Below are 23,447 nucleotides of genomic sequence, written 5' to 3' on the forward strand. Positions count from 1 at the left end.
TAAATCCAACAAAACATTGATAAATTAAGAACTAAATACATCTAAGGAGCACAGTAATCCAATATAGATATGTATTTGTACATCTGACAATCTACAACGTTTTGAGGCATATATTAAATATTAAACAAGTTTGAATTTTTAAATGCAACATAATGTGTTTGTAATTTATGCAAATATAACGTAGCTACAATCAATATATGTTGTTTTGTGTAGCATCTGAATCCTGGAAAACAGTCCCAGACTAAAGTTAATAAGTCTTAATTGTAAATAACTTCCCTCCTTTTCAATAACAGGTGATTTGTGAAAAATACCTTTTCAACCAGATTATTATTATATAATACTATTACCAAAATTATATATATATGGAACACCCTTCACAGATATTAGACATTAAACATTTTACAGTCAATATCTATTGGGTCAGTTAATTGTGTTTACAATTCCAGGTTCACCAGTGATTGTTTAACAGAAACCGTTCCCATCACTCGGCTGGACTTTACGGCTGTGCTACCCCGTTTCCTTTCTCTGTACATCATGTCCTTTCTCAGCCCACGAGACATCTGTGCTGCAGCACAGGTGAGCTGGCACTGGAGGTTTCTGGCTGAGCAGGTAATCATGTGAAGCCTCTTCAATTAAATACGCAACTACTAAAACATTTCTTTTTTGTCTATAAATGTTCTTAAATGTATTGTATGTGATTATCCAGGACTGTCTGTGGTTTCCCAAGTGCATACGCCTGGGCTGGTTTCTTCGCTACTGTCCATCAGATCATGAGTATGGAGCCTGGAAAAGACATTACGTGGCCTGTGCCGCCAGTTTGGATATTCTGACACCACGGGAGGCAGCAGGTGTCTATGGCACTTTGAATGAGCGTTTGACTGCACCAGAGGAGCAGGAGGAGAGATGGAGAGAGCTCATGATTAAACAAACAATCAGAGACAAGAGAGCAGAACATAAAAGTGAGTCCAAGGCTGAACAACATGTTTTCTTGAAGATCAGATATGTATGTGTAGCGAAAAATTTAAATGGAAGTTGTGTGATAATTTGAGCTATTGCTAATAGCTAATATTTGATATGGATAATATAGTTAATGTTTATATATTTACTATTAACGATTTATAAGTGAATATGCAAATAAATATTTGGCTAATATTAGATATTCTTCACTTCTCATTGTTCTACAGAGGCTGTTCTGAAGACGAGAAGGGCATGGATAAACACCAGTAAATTGGGCACATCATTTACTGGAAGCATTCACAATCAACCATTGACTCTGACTGCTGCTCTCGTTCATTTAGGGGTGAGACCCTGTCAGAAGAAAGTTGATGTAACTATACGAAAATGAATGAAACAGAAAACCTAAGCTTGCAATAATTACTTTTTTTTCTTTATTTGTTTTTAGGACAAGTGTTCTTTGAAAAACTCATTTCCCAATGTTGAAACCATAAAATCACAGGGTGGTTTGACCATAAGCAGAACTCTTGAGAACAGATATGCTTCCAGTTTGGTAAAAACTATGAGGTCAGTTAAACCGGATTAACATTGAGTTCATGCGTAGCCCAAATATATTTGCAACCTTGTGTCATATTATATAGTGACTGGTGTTCTTGCAGTTTACCATTCAACCAGCCAGTCAGGTCCACCTACTGTCCTCTTCCTCACTTCCTGCTTGTGTCATCCAAAGTTCCTGGATATGAAGTAAGACATCACAAAAGTTTAATTTCTCGAATGATAAGTTCTTCAATAGCTAAAAATGTTCAATTGTATATTTCTAGCTGCTTCTGGCTGCAGTACACGCATCTGTGGTGGTTTTGCCTTATGACTCACAAGGAATGACCTTGGAGGCTTTGCTTTCTCTGGCAGAAAGAGCTATCCAGGGCAGAATGCTACAAAGTGTTGGTATTCTGGCAGAAGGAAGCACAGACGAGGTCATCCTTACACAAGGTAAAATGTTGTTAGAACATTGTTACAACTAATAAACTATTTAATGTTTTTAAATTGTACTTAAATGTTACTTGGGAAAAACTTAAACTAAACCCCCAAAAATATTACTTACAATATATAACTTACAACTGAATTAAAACTAAAACTGAATTTAAAATGATCTTATATAGCAATATAATAAATAATAACATTACAAAATGCATAAAAGTGCTAAAAAGAACTAAATTGAACATTAAAAACTAAACATGTCAAATAAAAGCTAATTCAAAATCTTATTAACTACAGTAAAACTGAAAAAACATAATAATAAATATGTAGGTGATCCCATTCTACAGACGCATGTGGAAATGTTTTATTTAACAATATCAGTGATGTTGCACTAAATATCAGCATTGCTATTGTTTCTGCCATGCCAACAAGTTAGTGGACGGAAGCTGTGGAATTAAAAATGTTGTCTTTGTAACTAGCCACAATTCGGGTACATTGTTTCTTATCTTATTCTGTCTGATATTTGAGCTGTGTTTTGACTTGTATAACCTTATATGTTTTGCTTATAGTCAATGTTTTATTGTACAGCTGCTTTGTAACAAGGAAAATTGTTCTATATAAATAAAGCTGACTTGACTTGACTTATCCACAGGACTGAGTATTACTGAAAAGACAGTGCAAATGCCACGTGTCAGAGAGTTTTGGGAGAAGCTGTGTGGCTGGGTAGTTACTGCTTCAGAAGGCGGGAGTCTAAACATCTTTGCGCCCCTGGCGTCTTCTGGTAAATTTGCAACACTGGCTTTATATTAAACTAGTAATACTGTAGACATAGAGCATTTTTCTGTATTGATTGTTCAGTTGGAGGGATGGATCTGATGAGGAAGTTATCCTCCATGACTGGTCTGAATGTCAGAGCCCCCACTGGGACGTGTACTGGCTCCTTCCAGCACAGTAAGTTTCAGAAAAGTCGGAAAATGTTCTTTAATTTAATGACGAACAAAATGGTTGTTTGTGTTTTTGCACTATAGTTCTCAGTGAGTGGTCTGGATCTAGTGATTTTCCTCCATTGATGTACCTGCATGAAGCTCTTCTTCTGAGCTGGTGCCGGCAGGCTGAATGGATAGAGGAAGCTTGCAAAGAACTGCGGAAACACCTTGAGCCACAGCTGCACTTTCTGTGTCAAAAGATCAAGGGCCGTATCCTGGGTAAGTGATCTGCCTTCATGCTAATAACGTTAGATTTTACATTAATATGCATTATGCAATTATAGTACTGCATGGTCAGAAAAAAGTGTTTAACTTAAGTTTTTGTATCATGCGTCCGATACAGGTTTGTTCCTCTGGGATCATATTAAGATGCCCGTCATCTCCATTAAATCTGAAATCATGGAATGCTTGCTTCAGGGACTAGTAGCATTGATGAACGAGACCCCAGTAAGCAAGAAATATTTTGTAAGTTATTACAAGACATTTTTTCAAGTAACCCGCTAAATAAATATATTTTAGGATGATGCTGTAGACTTCTTGGGACGCTTTTTACTAAAGAAATCGATCAAGGATGGTCTGAAAGAAACAGAAATCACTTCCACTAACATCATTAATCCCATCCCAGAGTTTTCAAAGGTAGGAGTTTCTGTTTTAAATCATTTTGTTTTGTTTTACTATATACGTACTGGGCTTTTAAACGCCTGTCTTTTTATCTCAAGGGCTTTATAAGTGATGCAGACAGACGCGGTGGCGTGTGCAAGGAGCTTTCGGATAGCGAGAGAACTTATGTGAGGCAACTTCAAGCAGTAGCCACAGTTTACTACACTCCTCTCAGAGCTGCTCTGGACTCCAATCGAGCCATTATCAGCTCTGTCAGTCTCATCACAATCTTCTGTCCCCTACTGGACATTTTGGAGGCAAACAAGTAAAACACTTGACATTGTGCTTGAAAAGATTACATGGCCATTTTCTCATGTTTTTTTTACATTAAAAATGGTTCTTGTAGTCTATTTCTGATAGAACTTCAGGAGAGATTGCAGGAATGGGGTCCATTGCAGTGTGTGGGTGATGTTTGTGTCAAATTCTGCACCAAGCTACGGGCCTACACAAACTTTTTTAACAACTACCCGACCATTCTGAAAACTATAGACAAGGTAGGTCCTGTGTCACCCTTAAATCTGAATCCATATTATCTTGCATATTACATAGCTATTCCCCACTTAAATAATTAAAAACAAAATATATAGTTAAGATTATGAAATATCAATTGAATTGTTATTGTGTTATGTGAAAAATTGTGTCAGAGTGGTGCAATTGCTCTTTTCTGGGCTTTGTAAAATTTTGAGAGGGCATAATGTTATGAATGCTTTCTAGTGCAGAGAGACACATCCTGTATTCCGTGCGTTTCTGAAAAGACACGACTGGAGTGTTGCAACCAGAATGCAGAGGTAAACATTTTACAGTTAGCACGGTTTTTCTGCCTTTGCTGACAAATTTTGAGCAGTCGTAACCAAGAGGTCTTGACTGTGCAGTCTTCAGGAGCTGTTTCTTGCACCGTCTGCACGAGTAGAGGAATATGGGACTTTGCTTCAGGCTTTAGCTCTACACACACCGCCCGAGCACCCTGACTACACAATGTTATCATCCGCCTCCAACACAATCATGACATACAGGAACTTCATCCACAAGGTGTGTCCTGAGATCAGTGCCTAATATTATTGTCGCCGCATTAATATGAACATATTTGCGTTTCAAACTCCGAGGTTTAACAAAACATAAACATTTAGTAATTTTTTTTACCCTGAAACCTGTATATGACTCTTACTTTTGGGGAAACCAAAAGAAGATATTTTGAGAAATGTCTCCGTGGTTACTATCCATATATTGGAAATGAATGGGGTCTAGTGTTGTTTGGTTACCGGCCTTTTTCAAAAGGTCATCTTTTGTGTTCTGCAAAAGAAAGAAAGTCATACATTTTTGAATTGACAAGAGCATGTGAAAACGATGACAGGATTTTAATTTTTTTGTGAACCGTCCCTTTAAATGTCTCAGCGCGGACTATTACACCATCAAAATGTAATGTAACACCAATTTTGTTTTGTCACTTACAGTTGAAAACAAGTTTGAATCAAGACCTTAAAATCTTAGAGGCACAGAATACAATTCAAAGCTGCCCGGTAAGTTGACTAATGGCTGGAATACACTGCAACACTTTTAAAATCTGAACAGATTTTTTTTTTAACTAGACATCATATACATGGAGACTTTTTGAAAGTTTCATATAGAAACACACTAACTGATCAAATCTGCAGACCGGCACAGATTTTCTGCAACAAGTCCAGACTGAAAATCTGAGCAAAAGTCTGGTAGTGTACTTTAGCCTTAAGAACGTGCTTGTCAATCCTGACATAGATCAGATTTTTAATAGACAGTTGGTACAGCACTATATGACATAGCAAAAATTGGAAAATAAACTGTTAATATTACTTTGTTTTAATTAAATGTATCGCATAAAATATAATTTAAGAGATTTATCTCCATTGTTAGTTTTTTCTTAATTCTTGCCATCACACCATAGGACAAATTTGCATATTAGTCTGTCAACTACCCATTTACTGTTATATAAGTACATGTTACTTTCATATATACAAATGATGGTGTTATTAAATATTTATATGGTTACGTTTGTACTATGTGTAGAATTTGTCAGAGGGCAGCAGATATTTGATCATCACTCAGGAGGTGGCATTACTGACCTGCCTAAATGGAGACATCACTTCCTCTCTCAGGTCTACTGTTGACCCAGAATCAAATAAAATATAGACAAACAAAGTGTTCTTTTTCTGTTCTGAAACAATTTTTTTAAACAAACAATAACAATATTGTCTGTTTTGCATGAATAATAATGCATTAATATATGTCTGTATCAATTCAAGGAAGCATATTTACTCAACCAACCACACACAGACACAATAACATGTTTTCATTCTCATTCTTTTCACAGGATGTATGAGCATGTGAGTGACCTGGGATTGTTTCTGTTTAATGACGCTTTAGTGCTGACTGAGAAGATCGTGTCACATGTACCATTTAGTCTGGCGGCGAAAACAACTCACACCTTTCTGGCATCGGTTGCACTGCATTGTCTGAACCTCAAGGACATCACTGATACAAAGTGTACGTGTGGTTATTACTTAACAATTTAATGCACATATATATTTGAGCAAAAAACGTTTGAACTCCTCCCTAATCTCTTTAGATGTCCAGAACGCTTTTCAGCTGGAGAGCCCAAAGCGCCAATGGATTTGTGCTACAGACAGAGAAGAGAAGAACAAGCTGATGTCTGCCTTATGCAGTGCTATAAATGCTGCTATAACACGTAACTAAAAGTGCACATGACAGACATTATTTACCTTGGGAAATAAATGGAAATTACGCTGTGTAATGCTTTTGATTGTAACCGAGGAATTCATTTGAATATTAAACTTAATATTTAAAAAAATAAAATATAGGAATAAACTCTGACAGTTGTAAACGAAGCCATTTCAATGTTTTTAATTATACAATTTGCATTTTTAGTATAAAAGTATTTATCAAATACACTGATTTAAAAAAATCTTGGATGGAGCTGATACGTGAGAACATGTTATATATCGATGGGACTTTCAAAGACTTCATACAAAAATACAAAGGAAATTAACAGACAGTGATACCTAGTCAAGTTACATGGTTACACCAAGTCGAAGATTAAATTCTTGGAGAACTAAAGGACATTTTGTCATATATTGTAAAAGGTGTTTAGTTCACTGTATGTTTTCATACATTCTCTGTTGCTGTAGTGTGCAAAAGTTAAACAGCACCAGTATTTTTCTTGTATTCTTGTATTTGAAGAGAACACAAAATATTTTAATATGACCTCTTATTAAGGCAAACAAAAAAGCTGTGAACAAACTGTTAAGTAACTTTCAAAAAGTTAATATCACATTCCCTGTAACAATTATCATATAAATGAAAATCTTTTTTTATCCATTCAATACCCCAAACAAAAACAAAGAAATCCTATAAACCAGTAACAAATGAGGTAAGATATCATAACTTAAAAGTGCCAAAATCAACCAAATCAATTAACAAGTAATTCTATACCATTCCTTCAATGATTAAACGCAATAAACGTTTACACTAAAATAAACTAAAAGAAATTTAAAAAGTAGTTTTGCACAAATAAGAAATATGTTTGTAGTCAACTGAGCTAACTGGACACGTGTTTACATGAAACCTGTTTGTGTGGGCACACTAACCACAAGTCTAGTGATGTCGACATGGGCGATTTTTTTATATCGTTTTAAAACATGTTAATTACTGATAGTGATAAGTAAAAGTAGTGATGTATAAAATTAAGTTGTTCACCATTAGAAGCATAATAAATCTTAATATTTGACTACAAAAAAATGGGGTCCTCCCCACCAACTTACAGTTCAGACCCCACTTCTAACTCTGAGTGAGTTCCTGGGGTGAGCGTACTGGAGACCTTGCCCGTCTTGTGTACTACAAGCGTACAGCTCGTCAATGGCACAATAATGACAAAGGTATTTCTGGGGAAATTATTTAGAATATATTAGCTTAGTATTGTTTTCTATAATGGCTTTAAATACTATTTTAACCAGTGGAGGCTGGTGCTAAAAATATTTTGGGGCCGCAAACATACCGAAAATCCAACTGTCAATAATGCAAGACTATAAATAGCCATTAATCAGGTGATGTATCATTATTACAGCCAATGTTAATCAGTGAATTTGAATTGAATGTGGGTTTATTATCAGTAATTATCCTTTCTTTCTGACTTGCAAATTTCTCAATGATCTTCTGGTTAAAGTCAATTATCTCAGTCACCATTGTCTTCTCCATTGACAGCATGGCCAATGCATTTAGCCTCTCCTGGGTCATGCCATTTCTCAGAGAAATACCTCTCAGCCTCTGCTGTGGTCATGGGTGTGATGATGAGGATCTTTAGGAGAGTGACAGTCTCTGATAGGACTTCTTCAAGATTGTTCACCTTAAACAGCTGCAGTAGGTCCAGAGCACCACGACAGGTTCTAAACTCTTCCTTGCAGTAGATGAGACTAAGCTCTATCTTTAGCTCACTCCCATTGAGCACTGGATAGGCCTTCAAAGTCCTACTCAGTGCATCTTCAGGAAACGCAACTGTGTAATGTTCAAAACTGTCTGCTTGCAGCAATGTGGCACTAAGGAGGTGGCTTGTGAAGCGGAACCGTTCCATGGTGTTTTAGAGTATGGTGTAACAGACCTGTAGAGTGAAGGACAAAAACAAAAATAATGTAGTGATGACAAAATGTCAATTTTAACTGCAACATTTAAAATGATCAATGATTAAGTTATAGAGAGACAGAGACCAGTTTCAGTGTTTGAATCCCTGATTTATCCAAACTACATACAAATGGACTAGGCAAACATATCAAGTTTCATGAACTTCTGATGCTTAGGGCGCTTGAACATTTTCTTAATCCTTAAAAAATTGCTTTGACTAATAACAATAATAATGATAACAAATACAAAAGGAGGAATACAGCTGCTACCTTATCTTCTGTATGTCCTGCTGGAACTGCTAGATGCTCCCTTTAATGTGGACTGAATCTATGTCCTTCTTCTGGAGTTTAGCATAGAGGATTTCCAAGTGTGGCATGATGTTGTGGAGATGTTGTGGAAAAGTTGCAGAAATGTTTTAAATCCTGATCCTCCAGCAGTATGGCAAAGCCTACTGCCTCTCTGGTGGTAACAGGCTCAAAGTCTTGAAAATAATTAGAATTTCTAACTTTTAAAAAAATTCTAACTTTGGGTATGTGAGAAGTGTCCTTTTGCATTATTAGATTTAGCTGATGCGTATAGCAGTGGATGTAATGGGCATTTGGGTACACATCTTGAATATTCCTTTGAACACCTGCAGTGGCACACCTCATCACGCTTGCTCCATCATACGCTCTTTTTACTTTTTTGATCCTCTGGAAGGATGACAGTAAGATGCTCTTTTAGTGCTGTAGCGATGGAATCAGCTGTAGTTGAATGCAGGCAATATCGGTGGTCTCGTCGTCCTGGATTGATAGAAAATCGCTGCTTTGTGCTATTTGGATTTTGTATAAGACAACATACAGTCCAACAGCTCGTTCTGTACGGTTTTCGAAGTTCCCTTAAACACAGTGGCGTTCTCGAGGTGCTCTTTCAAAACTCCATCAAGAGACGCAAAATACAGTTTTGATTTCTTAATAAATAATAACGTGACTAACGGTGGAATTGTACAAATCAATTATTTTATTTCGTTATTAATTTGCGATATATATTTAACTTATTGTTGGCATATTAAAGTAGCTTTCTTCTCTGGGGAACTTTAAGGGGCCGGCCCCAGCGCCCCATTGACCGGCCGCCACTGATTTTAACAGTTTATTTTTAGGGGATTTTACACCTTTATTGGGACAAGACAACTATGGGCAGCAGGTTTGGCAAAGGACTTTTGAGACAGGGAATCGAATTTGGGTCGCTGTGAGTGCACTACACACTAACCACATGGTTAATGGGACCAACATGAGGGATTCTTTTGAAAATGTTTGTTTTTAAGAATGAATTTATGTTAGGGATTAGAGAAACCAGTGAAAATAGTGATGTGAAAACTCAAGATGTTCACCATTAGATGCATAATATTATGAAAATATGGGGTCCTCCCTGTTTCCCACCCACCACCTTACAGTTCAGACCCCACTTCTAACTCTGAGAGAGTTCCTGGGGTGAGCGTACTGGAGACTTTGCCCGTCTTTTATTCAGAGTGTGCAGCTCAGACGGGACGATACTCTTGTAGCCCCGCCCAAGACGCTGCAACCAGAGTTAGGAAACAAAAGAGATCTAATGGTGAACACCTAAGGCTTAGATGTCTTGCTCAATGGCACAATAATAACAAAACCTATTGCAACAGATTCATTTTATAATAGATTAGTGTACTATTGTTTCCTATCATGCTTTTATATGAGGGATTATTTTTCTATGTTAAATCTTTAAGGGCTTTTTACACATTTCTTGAGACAGGACAGTACAGAGCTGAAAGGAAAGCATTGGGCAGAGAGATAGGGGAGAACGTTTGGCAAAGGACATCAAGACAGGTATTAGGTTCGAGTAGCAGTGAGTGCACTGGCACTATGTGTGGACACACTAACCACAGGCCTAACAGAGCAAACATGTGAATTCATGTTAGTGATTTCACCAGTGAAAATAGTGATGTGAAAACTCAAGATGTTCACCATTAGATGCATAATATTATGAAATTATGGGGTCCTCCCTGTTTCCCACCCACCACCTTACAGTTCAGACCCCACTTCTAACTCTGAGAGAGTTCCTGGGGTGAGCGTACTGGAGACTTTGCCCGTCTTTTATTCAGAGCGTGCAGCTCAGACGGGACGATCCTCTTGTAGCCCCGCCCAAGACGCTGCAACCAGAGTTAGGAAACAAAAGAGATCTAATAGTGAACACCATGGCCCATTGTAAGGGTTGTTGGTACAAATGGGGGCATTTCCATACCAGTAATAGTAACTCACAAGTCGGCTGTAATGATAATTCACTTAATTTGGCCTATACCTGTACACACACAACACGGTTAGCACAAAATACAGTTCGCAACCGTGGTTGTGCAAAAACCAAGGTCAGTTGTGGCCTGGGGGTTAGAACGTTGGGCTTGTGATCAGAAGGTAGCAGGTTCAAATCTCAGTGTCAGCAGGTCATGACTGAAGGGCCCTTGAGCAAGGCACCTTACCCCTGATTGCTCTGCAGTAATGTGTCACTGTAAAAAACTACTTGTAAGTCGCTTTGGATAAAAGCGTCTGCCAAATGAGTAAATGTAAAAACATGATTAGGTACTGCGCTTTTAAACATTTTCGTAAAGATTATAAAATTAAGTGGTCACCGAAACCAAATGACTATGGGCGCCACTAACACGTTTAACATTATATTACATTATATTGATCTAAACTCAACTTTAATATACATACAGAGCTGACGCGACATTAATGTAGGTTAACGTTACTCGAGTATACCACATAAACGAGACACACGACGATTTAACGAATATTCCGACATAAATGACACAAAGTCGAGGTAAAACTGACTTACTTTGCAATTCTTCATCCCGAGTCTTCACCGCTTGCGTGTTTATCCACATCTGGCTCTTGAGATTGAACAGAAAGTTCTCCGTGATGTCATAAACGGCAAAGCGTTGTTTTGGTCTCATCAGATTCCACTAAACCTTAAAGGGGTCACATGACACGGCTAAAATGAATGTTATCGCTCGTTTGAGATGTAACGCGATGTGTAAACACGATTTAATGTTCAAAAACGCTGTATTTTCCACATACCGTTCATGTTTGTATCTTCTCTTTGCCCCGACTCTTTAAAACGCGCGGATAATATTTTTCAAATCTCATCGCTCTGAAAAGCGAGGTGTGCGGTGATTGGCCAGTTCACCAGGGCGTAGTGATTGGTCGAACACTGCAAGCGTGTGACGGAAATGTAACGCCTCTTACCATATTTGGAACATCAGGTTCCATAGCAATTGTACTGAGAGGTACGCACACCTTACGTGCGCAGTCGAGTCACCACGAACTGACGCAGATTTGTGATGGAGGCGATTCAGGCAGGCCTCGGGAAGTCTTGGCTTTTAGATTGAATGCATCTTTTGTTCCGACACTTATAATATATGCATGGGCAACTTATAACACAGAAAAGACGCATTCGCGGTATATGACCACTGTTTCCTCTAAACAGGACCATGCGCGGGTACACAAATCGACAAAACACCACAGGGTCCATTGCAAATATTGCACTTTAGTAGATTGGTTTGATTTGCTTAAATATACACTTTTGTTTAATTTCATCATACGTTTATGGACAATAATAATAAAAAGCTTTTGTCACTGAATGAAATGTGGACGATTTATTTCAACGCTTTTCATATTTATAAACACCAGTTTATTATTGTGGCACTGTTATTTTATACTATAGACCAGTGGCGGCTGGTGAAAAATATTCTCGGTGGGGCTGTGCCATACTTTTTTGTTTCCGTAACCATCGCAATAAAATTTAACACAAACTGCAGGAGAGCAGTGCTCAGTGAAATAGTCAGTAATTATTTAATGCCAATATTAAAAAGTTGAGGCATTCGTACACAAAAACATAAACATCATGATGCACAAACACAAGCCTTTTATTTGCATTTAAACTGAACTTGTAAACAATTGACTATTTCTACATATAAATAACATCTTTTGGAAAGGCTGTTGGTGCCATTGGTAGTAAATAGGCAACACAATATGCATGCTGTCAGAACAGAGTGGAAAGTGGACAATAACATTAAATTATTATAAAGTTTATAGGAATTCTTACACTGTATAAAGGATGTATAATATAGAAATGGATATCAAGTGGCTGAACTCAAACCTTTGACTGGAAGAATAGCATAAAGTATTTTATGATCAAACTAAATGTAACTAATTGTTAATGTGCTCCAGAACTGCAACAATTAATTGATACAAAACATATATACAGTAATATTAGCAAACACACTATTAACATTTTTTAGAGTACCATATATAACTGAATGATTTTTATGCTAAGGTCAACTATATACAAAGAAACGTGTGTGTGTGTGTGTGAAGCTACGGGAGAAGCCGCGCATATACTGCTTCCCTTTTTCGCTAGCCTGCTGTTTGATTGAGAGGTCAGGTTGATCTGGGCCCAGCTCTTTCACCCGAACTTTCTCCGACAAAGTTCTCCTCTCAAACGGATCTTGGAGGAGAGATTTCACCGAGTTAGGGTTGGGTCTTGGAGGAGTAACGTCCGCGCTCGCCATTGTCGTTTAGTAAAAATGGCGCCCCTAGAGCCCAGTCCTTATTTTATCAGGGCTTGGGGCGATAAAATGATCGCCCTTCTTGGATTCTATTTAAGAACGCTGATTGGCTAAATTTTATGTCATACATTCATATCTTAAATTAGCATTGGCTTAACTGCTACATAGACCCGCCTCCTTGGGGCGCTTTCTCTATCGCCCCAGAGCTGATGAAGCGGTCAGACAGGCAGAGGAAAGGTTGCAAATATGATTTTGTATCATATTTTACATGTATTACTGGGTGCATTCCATATTTAAAACACACAAATATTGACATACTGATGTTTTTCTCATTATTATTACTATTTTTGTTTTAATTGTTTTAAATTTTTTTTTTTTGTGGCTTAAGGGGGGCGGCGCCCTAGCGCCCTCTATTGGCCGGCCGCCACTGCTATAGACCAGGGGTCTCCAACGTGGTGCCCGCTAGAAACAGGGCTCACCAATAATGCTCAAGACAGCAGACAAATCTGTGACTATACCGATCAGCCAAGTGCTACACCGTCATGAAAGTTTATTATTAGCAAGTGTTATAAACTTTAATATCTGAAAGAAAACTGAATTTGGTTCTGTGAGCGTAAAAATAAGGCATCACATGTTTAAAGTTTGAAAGTACACACTAAAAAATGCTGGGTTATTTAATCTACCCAACCGCTGGGTTATGAAATGGTTTACCCATTATGGGTTATTTATGTCAACATTTGGGTTATATTAATATAATATTGGGTTATTTTGTGCAACTCATGCGTTGAGTTAAAATCAATCAACCCAACATACATCGGTTGACCCAGCACTTGGGTTGTTTGTGCTTCGAACGTCATCACATCGTCTCCAGAGTCCACACACCGAGTGCTCGTCACAGCAGAAAACCTGACTGATCATCCAGCGAGGTAAATAAATAATAAAAGGTTTGTGGAACTTATACTATTCACATTGTCTGTGTTGCGTTACCTGTTAAAGTAGTATCTTTATATTGTCGAGGCTTTGGTTTGGCTAACAACGTAGCCATTTAGCCGTTATCATGGATAGCCTAACGTTACAGCTTATCCGTTTGCTCTGAATTATATTAATGAATTAATTAAACAAGTTCATAATGCCCATGGGGATGTTTATTGAGCTCACCAGTCTAATTTGCCAGCTAGTTTCAAGCTAGCCAGGTGATTAGGCAGTTAACTAGTTTACTAGCCAACATGCTCTCAGTTAGTTGCTTTGCTAGCTATATTATTTTAACTAGCTATAAATGAGCGCGCTTTTTTACTGAAGCTTTTCATGTGAAGGCATAACACAGTGTTTGACTGATTAAAGTATGTAAAAAACGGTGAGATAACCTGATATGTCTGACTTAATGCATTTATGTGCATTTATTTAAGTAACGTTAATGTAGTTAACGTAATTTGACCGACAATAGATAAGAACAAATTCTTATTTAAAATGGCGGCCTGGCAAACGACAAGGGCCACTTGAGTGAGGGGTTAAGAAATATAAAATAAAAAGTTTGGGAACCACTGCTGTAGCCACAAATATTCTTGTGAAGTAAAAACATAGACAATATACATGCATGCATTTTGTCATATGAATTGTATAAGGAGAAAGGGAGGATTGTTTTCTCTATATTTTGTGATGCTAAATAAAATGGCTGTTATCTTCACATTGGGTTACATTTTGCTGCTAGTCTGCATTGCTTTTGCATAGTGACATCTGAATAGTTAATACAATAGCAATTGTATTTTTGCTTAAGCTCTTTTTGTGTTTGTTTCAGATCAATGGACAGCTTTGTCATTAACATTTTGACAGAGTGGCAGCTGACAGACCTTGTCGACAAATTTAAAGGTAAGAAATATTTGTTTTCCCATCCACAGCATATCAAGTCTGCATTGCTACTCAAGCCCTACACAATACAGCTCACTCCTCCTAGAAACGCTTCTGTGCTGTTTGATGCCCACTGTTATGCACTAAGCAACAGGAACAATAATTGATCTACTGAGGACAGACAGACGTACAGACAAACCCTGTTCTAACCGTAGCCCACGCTGTCAAAGTCAAACATGCCTCATCTCTATTCATTAAAGATTTTGATTTCTTGGCAGGAAATATGGTACACCCCAGGACGGAGCCACCGGCCAGCCACTGGATTCCGGGAGGAAAGGCTGCTGAACGTCAGAAAGCGGCTGAGATCAACCAGCAAGTCGCGGAGCATGGCACAGACACCATCACAAGCGCCAGATAATGGAGCTCTTGCAAGGGCTCTCATACCAGGTAATTATTAAACTGAAAAATTATTTGATCAAGCAAAACATCCATATTTCAGTGACTGACTACTTGTTCTTTTTTACAGAATGTACCATATCAGATGAACGTGCGTCACAGTTTAGAGAATGGTTGAGAAACAATTCTCAGCCCCTCAGCCAGATAGAGACCTACATGGAGAACACGGCAGTCTACAGGGCCAAGTGCATTAGGGACAACAATCCCTCACCTAATGACCAAAGGCATGGTAGGTATAGGGAAATCTGATCTTGTATATGAGGATGCATTATTTATAACCTTTTATTATTGTGCCACATTGAATTGGTTTTAAAATGTGTTTTTCATTTTATAGATTGCACAGGACTTTCTTGTCCTGCATGGGGATGCTGCATCAAAATTGTTTGAAACTTGGCTACCCATTTATGCTGAGAAGATCCTGTGCCTGGCAAGACAGGAGGGGAAGCTGACATTACCCCTGGATGGATTATCACCAGGTAATAGTTTCTTGTCTGCATATCTTGTAAAAGCAGGGTTTTCCCTGGCTTCTTAGGGGGCTCTACCAAAAACTGCAATTTCACATCATTTTGGCCACTATCATTATCAGAATCAGAACTATAGCTAACAAAAAAAAGAAAGTGTAAATTTGCTTTAGATGTATTTGTACACCTGTATTTGCACAATTCACAGCCTTCTCGAACATGAGCTCTGAGAATAGTGAGTGATATCATAATAGGAATAGAGTTAAATAAATCTGTCAGCCTCTTTATGCTAATTGAGTACAAAAAAGTTTTCACAGCAGAGTTAACACGGCAGTACCGGTGTAACTAATAACATTACGTTTTTTTGTGATTGTTGCGGGAAAAAATCCTTGATTATGTGGCACGTCATCGCAAAAAATGCGATGGAATAGACATTATATTTATGCAATTTTATGCGATGAAATTGCGGGGATTATGAAATCATGCAAATATTCTAATTTGACCTTGCATTACAAGATCGCCATTATCCTAACAGACTGGTGACGGTAAGAAAAAATGCAAGTAAAACAAGCCATGGTCACGTTTACTGCCAAAGAAACGCAGTGCTCCGGTGCTCTTTTAAATACTTAAATCTCTGCCGCCGTCCGGCCCACTAATGGGAGGATTAACTACACTACAAACTAACCAGCTGCAGGGCGCGAATTAACAGCACGTAACAGTTCTCATGGGTTTTATTTTAGTTGGATATTGAATGACAAAATCACAGGTATGCCATTCCACATCGTATTGACACCTATGTCTTCCTACAGATAGCGTTGGGGACCTCGCCCTGAGGCAGCTGCCAGCCTTGCTTCCACCTACAACTTACAAAGTTGGCCGTGGCCGCGGTGTGAAAGTGGTTCGCCACACCATTCAGGAATGCAGCTTGGCCTTCATCGACCATAAGCCTGTAAGTCGTCAAGCACATCTAAAGGGGAAACTTTATTCATTTTATCAACATATCTGAGCTTAAAAATGTGTCCACACACACATGCATATCCAGGTTTGTTTTACTATACTTTTGTGGACAGGCATCAAATATAGCCTGACAGTATTATATAGCCCACCTATCTGACCACCTAACTCGGCTGCCTATCAGCCAGATAGGATAGTCAGATTTTCTGATCATGTTTATTGTAATGATAGATCATCAATAGATGTATGGCTTTTTAGGTCAATTGAGAACATATGATACAGATCAACGTTTTGAATTAGAGATGCACTGAATCTTTTCCAAATTAAATTCCAAGCTAACTAGACTTTATAATAAAACAATAATTTCTCTAGTGAGGACCAGGAAAATGGTCCTCACAATGTCTATATTTGAATTATTCTATAGTAGTCTGTAAACATTTGGTCCTTACTCACTCGCACTCTCTCACTTGCTCTTTTGTATTCTTTCTTTTTTAGCCTGGAATAAACATGGTGGAGTACCTCCATGAGGCCAAGGCATGTAAACCATACCCCCCACATCCTGACGCTTGGCAATGATCATGGTGCATTTCAGGTCTTTGTGATAATAGCTGGACAGGAATATATGAAATCCCAGGAGGGGAGTCTAAATTAGTCAAGTTTATTCAAAGTAGAATACTTGCTTGCAAGTAGAGCTAATGGCTCTCAATAGCAACTTAGACTTTGAATTTCGTGAATTTGTTCAAGAGAGTTGACTGTTTGCATGTTGAATGTTAAGCCAGTTCATTCATAATTATTGTTTTGATAAGAATGTTTTCTACCTAAGTGATATTAACGCTATTGTTGATATTAATTAATGTAATATAATAAATGTTTTCTAAGATTCCATTGTTGTTTTGTTTTTGTATTTTTTATTGCATAATATATGCATAAATATATCATGTATTCTGCTCTAGGTTTGTAGTTTAACAGTTTTATAGCTATGGGTAGTCTATTGCAATTTATTTTCTTAAATTGTACTGTAATGTGTTAGAATTATCTGGCATATGGGTTAATTTGACCCAACATTTGGGTACACTATATAACCAATATGTAGTTGAATCAACCCAGCATTGTAATTAATTTGACCCAACATTTGGGTACACTATTTAACCAAAATATGTAGTTAAATCAACCCATAATTGTAATTGGTTTTAACCCTGCATTTGGGTAGAATATTTAACTCATCTGTTGGGTTAAATATGACCGACCCATCATGCTGGGTCAAATTAACTAATGCTGGGCTGGTGCAATATTTAACCAGCGGCTGAGTTATAAAACAACCCAAGTTGAGTTATTTTTAACCCAGCATTTTTTAGAGTGTATGTTATCAACAAGTAGCCCTCTAGAGGATTTTAGAAATCTTGGTAGCCAAGGTAGTAGTGATGAAGGACATCACTGATACAAAGTGTACGTGTGGTTATTACTTAACAATTTAATGCACATATATATTTGAGCAAAAAACGTTTGAACTCCTCCCTAATCTCTTTAGATGTCCAGAACGCTTTTCAGCTGGAGAGCCCAAAGCGCCAATGGATTTGTGCTACAGACAGAGAAGAGAAGAACAAGCTGATGTCTGCCTTATGCAGTGCTATAAATGCTGCTATAACACGTAACTAAAAGTGCACATGACAGACATTATTTACCTTAGGAAATAAATGGAAATTACGCTGTGTAATGCTTTTGATTGTAACCGAGGAATTCATTTGAATATTAAACTTAATATTTTAAAAAATAAAATATAGGAATAAACTCTGACAGTTGTAAACGAAGCCATTTCAATGTTTTTAATTATACAATTTGCATTTTTAGTATAAAAGTATTTATCAAATACACTGATTTAAAAAAATCTTGGATGGAGCTGATACGTGAGAACATGTTATATATCGATGGGACTTTCAAAGACTTCATACAAAAATACAAAGGAAATTAACAGACAGTGATACCTAGTCAAGTTACATGGTTACACAAAGTCGAAGATTAAATTCTTGGAGAACTAAAGAACATTTTGTCATATATTGTAAAAGGTGTTTAGTTCACTGTATGTTTTCATACATTCTCTGTTGCTGTAGTGTGCAAAAGTTAAACAGCACCAGTATTTTTCTTGTATTCTTGTATTTGAAGAGAACACAAAATATTTTAATATGACCTCTTATTAAGGCAAACAAAAAAGCTGTGAACAAACTGTTAAGCAACTTTCAAAAAGTTAATATCATATTCCCTGTAACAATTATCATATAAATGAAAATCATTTTTTATCCATTCAATACCCCAAACAAAAACAAAGAAATCCTATAAACCAGTAACAAATGAGGTAAGATATCATAACTTAAAAGTGCCAAAATCAACCAAATCAATTAACAAGTAATTCTATACCATTCCTTCAATGACTAAACGCAATAAACGTTTACACTAAAATAAACTAAAAGAAATTTAAAAAGTAGTTTTGCACAAATAAGAAATATGTTTGTAGTCAACTGAGCTAACTGGACATGTGTACATGAAACCTGTTTGTGTGGGCACACTAACCACAAGTCTAGTGATGTGATAAGTAAAAGTAGTGATGTATAAAATTAAGTTGTTCACTATTAGAAGCATAATAAATCTTAATATTTGACTACAAAAAAATGGGGTCCTCCCCACCAACTTACAGTTCAGACCCCACTTCTAACTCTGAGTGAGTTCCTGGGGTGAACAATAATGACAAAGGTATTTCTGGGGAAATTATTTAGAATATATTAGCTTACTATTGTTTTCTATAATGGCTTTAAATAGTATTTTAACCAGTGGAGGCTGGTGCTAAAAATATTTTGGGGCCGCAAACATACCGAAAATCCAACTGTCAATAATGCAAGACTATAAATAGCCATTAATCAGGTGATGTATCATTATTACAGCCAATGTTAATCAGTGAATTTGAATTGAATGTGGGTTTATTATCAGTAATTATCCTTTCTTTCTGACTTGCAAATTTCTCAATGATCTTCTGGTTAAAGTCAATTATCTCAGTCACCATTGTCTTCTCCATTGACAGCATGGCCAATGCATTTAGCCTCTCCTGGGTCAAGCCATTTCTCAGAGAAATACCTCTCAGCCTCTGCTGTGGTCATGGGTGTGATGATGAGGATCTTTAGGAGAGTGACAGTCTCTGATAGGACTTCTTCAAGATTGTTCACCTTAAACAGCTGCAGTAGGTCCAGAGCACCACGACAGGTTCTAAACTCTTCCTTGCAGTAGATGAGACTAAGCTCTATCTTTAGCTTACTCCCATTGAGCACTGGATAGGCCTTCAAAGTCCTACTCAGTGCATCTTCAGGAAACGCAACTGTGTAATGTTCAAAACTGTCTGCTTGCAGCAATGTGGCACTAAGGAGGTGGCTTGTGAAGCGGAACCGTTCCATGGTGTTTTAGAGTATGGTGTAACAGACCTGTAGAGTGAAGGACAAAAACAAAAATAATGTAGTGATGACAAAATGTCAATTTTAACTGCAACATTTAAAATGATCAATGATTAAGTTATAGAGAGACAGAGACCAGTTTCAGTGTTTGAATCCCTGATTTATCCAAACTTCATACAAATGGACTAGGCAAACATATCAAGTTTCATGAACTTCTGATGCTTAGGGCGCTTATACATTTTCTTAATCCTTAAAAAATTGCTTTGACTAATAACAATAATAATGATAACAAATACAAAAGGAGGAATACAGCTGCTACCTTATCTTCTGTATGTCCTGCTGGAACTGCTAGATGCTCCCTTTAATGTGGACTGAATCTATGTCCTTCTTCTGGAGTTTAGCATAGAGGATTTCCAAGTGTGGCATGATGTTGTGGAGATGTTGTGGAAAAGTTGCAAAAATGTTTTAAATCCTGATCCTCCAGCAGTATGGCAAAGCCTACTGCCTCTCTGGTGGTAACAGGGTCAAAGTCTTGAAAATAATTAGGGTATGTGAGAAGTGGCCTTTTGCATTATTAGATTGAGCTGATGTGTATAGCAGTGGATGTAATGGGCATTAGGGTACACATCTTGAATATTCCTTTGAACACCTGCAGTGGCACACCTCATCACGCTTGCTCCATCATACGCTCTTTTTACTTTTTTGATCCTCTGGAAGGATGACAGTAAGATGCTCTTTTAGTGCTGTAGCGATGGAATCAGCTGTAGTTGAATGCAGGCAATATCGGTGGTCTCGTCGTCCTGGATTGATCGAAAATCGCTGCTTTGTGCTATTTGGATTTTGTATAAGACAACATACAGTCCAACAGCTCGTTCTGTACGGTTTTCGAAGTTCCCTTAAACACAGTGGCGTTCTCGAGGTGCTCTTTCAAAACTCCATCAAGAGACGCAAAATACAGTTTTGATTTCTTAATAAATAATAATATGACTAACGGTGGAATAGTACAAATCAATTATTTTATTTCGTTATTAATTTGCGATATATATTTAACTTATTGTTGGCATATTAAAGTAGCTTTCTTCTCTGGGGAACTTTAAGGGGCCGGCCCCAGCGCCCCCATTGACCGGCCGCCACTGATTTCAACAGTTTATTTTTAGGGGATTTTACACCTTTATTGGGACAGGACAACTATGGGCAGCAGGTTTGGCAAAGGACTTTTGAGACAGGGAATCGAATTTGGGTCCCTGTGAGTGCACTACACACTAACCACATGGTTAATGGGACCAACATGAGGGATTCTTTTGAAAATGTTTGTTTTTAAGAATGAATTTATGTTAGGGATTAGAGAAACCAGTGAAAATAGTGATGTGAAAACTCAAGATGTTCACCATTAGATGCATAATATTATGAAAATATGGGGTCCTCCCTGTTTCCCACCCACCACCTTACAGTTCAGACCCCACTTCTAACTCTGAGAGAGTTCCTGGGGTGAGCGTACTGGAGACTTTGCCCGTCTTTTATTCAGAGCGTGCAGCTCAGACGGGACGATACTCTTGTAGCCCCGCCCAAGACGCTGCAACCAGAGTTAGGAAACAAAAGAGATCTAATGGTGAACACCTAAGGCTTAGATGTCTTGCTCAATGGCACAATAATAACAAAACCTATTCCAACAGATTCATTTTATAATAAATTAGTGTACTATTGTTACCTATCATGCTTTTATATGAGGGATTATTTTTCTATGTTAAATCTTTAAGGGCTTTTTACACATTTCTTGAGACAGGACAGTACAGAGCTGAAAGGAAAGCATTGGGCAGAGAGATAGGGGAGAACGTTTGGCAAAGGACATCAAGACAGGTATTAGGTTCGAGTAGCAGTGAGTGCACTGGCACTATGTGTGGACACACTAACCACAGGGCTAACAGAGCAAACATGTGAATTCATGTTAGTGATTAGAGAAACCAGTGAAAATAGTGATGTGAAAACTCAAGATGTTCACCATTAGATGCATAATATTATGAAAATATGGGGTCCTCCCTGTTTCCCACCCACCACCTTACAGTTCAGACCCCACTTCTAACTCTGAGAGAGTTCCTGGGGTGAGCGTACTGGAGACTTTGCCCGTCTTTTATTCAGAGCGTGCAGCTCAGACGGGACGATCCTCTTGTAGCCCCGCCCAAGACGCTGCAACCAGAGTTAGGAAACAAAAGAGATCTAATAGTGAACACCATGGCCCATTGTAAGGATTGTTGGTACAAATGGGGGCATTTCCATACCAGTAATAGTAACTCACAAGTCGGCTGAAATGATAATTCACTTAATTTGGCCTATACCTGTACACACACAACACGGTTAGCACAAAATACAGTTCGCAACCGTGGTTGTGCAAAAACCAAGGTCAGTTGCGGCCTGGGGGTTAGAACGTTGGGCTTGTGATCAGAAGGTAGCAGGTTCAAATCTCAGTGCCAGCAGGTCATGACTGAAGGGCCCTTGAGCAAGGCACCTTACCCCTGATTGCTCTGCAGTAATGTGTCACTGTAAAAACTACTTGTAAGTCGCTTTGGATAAAAGCGTCTGCCAAATGAGTAAATGTAAATGTAAAAACATGATTAGGTACTGCGCTTTTAAACATTTTCGTAAAGATTATAAAATTAAGTGGTCACCGAAACCAAATGACTATGGGCGCCACTAACACGTTTAACATTATATTACATTATATTGATCTAAACTCGACTTTAATATACATACAGAGCTGACGCGACATTAATGTAGGTTAACGTTACTCGAGTATACCACATAAACGAGACACACGACGATTTAACGAATATTCCGACATAAATGACACAAAGTCGAGGTAAAACTGACTTACTTTGCAATTCTTCATCCCGAGTCTTCACCGCTTGCGTGTTTATCCACATCTGGCTCTTGAGCTTGAACAGAAAGTTCTCCGTGATGTCATAAACGGCAAAGCGTTGTTTTGGTCTCATCAGATTCCACTAAACCTTAAAGGGGTCACATGACACGGCTAAAATGAATGTTATCGCTCGTTTGAGATGTAACGCGATGTGTAAACACGATTTAATGTTGAAAAACGCTGTATTTTCCACATACCGTTCATGTTTGTATCTTCTCTGCCCCGACTCTTTAAAACGCGCGGATAATGTTTTTCAAATCTCATCGCGCTGAAAAGCGAGGTGTGCGGTGATTGGCCAGTTCACCAGGGCGTAGTGATTGGTCGAACACTGCAAGCGTGTGACGGAAATGTAACGCCTCTTACCATATTTGGAACATCAGGTTCCATAGCAATTGTACTGAGAGGTACGCCCACCTTACGTGCGCAGTCGAGTCACCACGAACTGACGCAGATTTGTGATGGAGGCGATTCAGGCAGGCCTCGGGGAGTCTTGGCTTTTAGATCGAATGCATCTTTTGTTCCGACACTTATAATATATGCATGGGCAACTTATAACACAGAAAAGAC

At 38.0% G+C, this 23,447-nt stretch overlaps 2 protein-coding genes and 2 long non-coding RNA genes across 4 annotated transcripts; 2 read left to right on the plus strand and 2 right to left on the minus strand.

Annotated features, from left to right (window-relative positions):
- Positions 1 to 2,798: 2,798 nt before the first annotated feature.
- LOC306895413 (epithelial cell-transforming sequence 2 oncogene-like) lies at positions 2,799 to 6,305 on the plus strand (the record flags this gene model as incomplete). The annotated part of the gene is made up of 12 exons (XM_079458634.1): positions 2,799 to 2,883; positions 2,961 to 3,137; positions 3,262 to 3,365; positions 3,438 to 3,554; positions 3,638 to 3,843; positions 3,925 to 4,072; positions 4,293 to 4,366; positions 4,451 to 4,607; positions 5,030 to 5,095; positions 5,619 to 5,707; positions 5,923 to 6,095; positions 6,178 to 6,305. 12 exons carry the CDS (start codon positions 2,799 to 2,801, stop codon positions 6,303 to 6,305), a joined length of 1,524 nt encoding a protein of 507 aa, XP_079314760.1.
- A 153-nt stretch (positions 6,306 to 6,458) lies between these two features.
- On the minus strand, positions 6,459 to 11,401 carry LOC306895269. The gene is made up of 4 exons (XR_013786773.1): positions 11,327 to 11,401; positions 11,085 to 11,217; positions 8,513 to 9,025; positions 6,459 to 8,223 (listed from the first exon to the last, which is right to left on the minus strand). It is a non-coding gene; the product is annotated as an uncharacterized lncRNA (long non-coding RNA).
- A 2,235-nt stretch (positions 11,402 to 13,636) lies between these two features.
- Positions 13,637 to 17,416, plus strand: LOC306895139 (uncharacterized protein). Its single transcript, XM_079458155.1, has 7 exons — positions 13,637 to 13,760; positions 14,612 to 14,682; positions 14,940 to 15,108; positions 15,188 to 15,346; positions 15,452 to 15,593; positions 16,388 to 16,527; positions 17,028 to 17,416. The coding sequence occupies exons 4-7, from the start codon at positions 15,332 to 15,334 to the stop codon at positions 17,106 to 17,108; spliced, it is 378 nt and encodes a 125-aa protein (XP_079314281.1). The 5' UTR covers positions 13,637 to 13,760; positions 14,612 to 14,682; positions 14,940 to 15,108; positions 15,188 to 15,331; the 3' UTR covers positions 17,109 to 17,416.
- Positions 17,417 to 18,340: 924 nt separating this feature from the next.
- LOC306894990 lies at positions 18,341 to 23,157 on the minus strand. Its single transcript, XR_013786745.1, has 4 exons — positions 23,078 to 23,157; positions 22,836 to 22,968; positions 20,286 to 20,766; positions 18,341 to 19,996 (listed from the first exon to the last, which is right to left on the minus strand). It is a non-coding gene; the product is annotated as an uncharacterized lncRNA (long non-coding RNA).
- Between the last annotated feature and the right edge of the window lie 290 nt (positions 23,158 to 23,447).

This window comes from Barbatula barbatula, assembly GCF_947034865.1.
Source record: "Barbatula barbatula genome assembly, chromosome: 6".
Lineage (NCBI taxonomy): Eukaryota > Metazoa > Chordata > Actinopteri > Cypriniformes > Nemacheilidae > Barbatula > Barbatula barbatula.

Bases quoted from the DNA above. Each gene is read 5' to 3' on its own strand.
- LOC306895139 (XM_079458155.1), top strand. The intron at 15,594-16,387 runs GTAATAGTTTCT...GTCTTCCTACAG, and splicing joins CCTGGATGGATTATCACCAG to ATAGCGTTGGGGACCTCGCC. The intron at 16,528-17,027 runs GTAAGTCGTCAA...TTTCTTTTTTAG, and splicing joins CCTTCATCGACCATAAGCCT to CCTGGAATAAACATGGTGGA.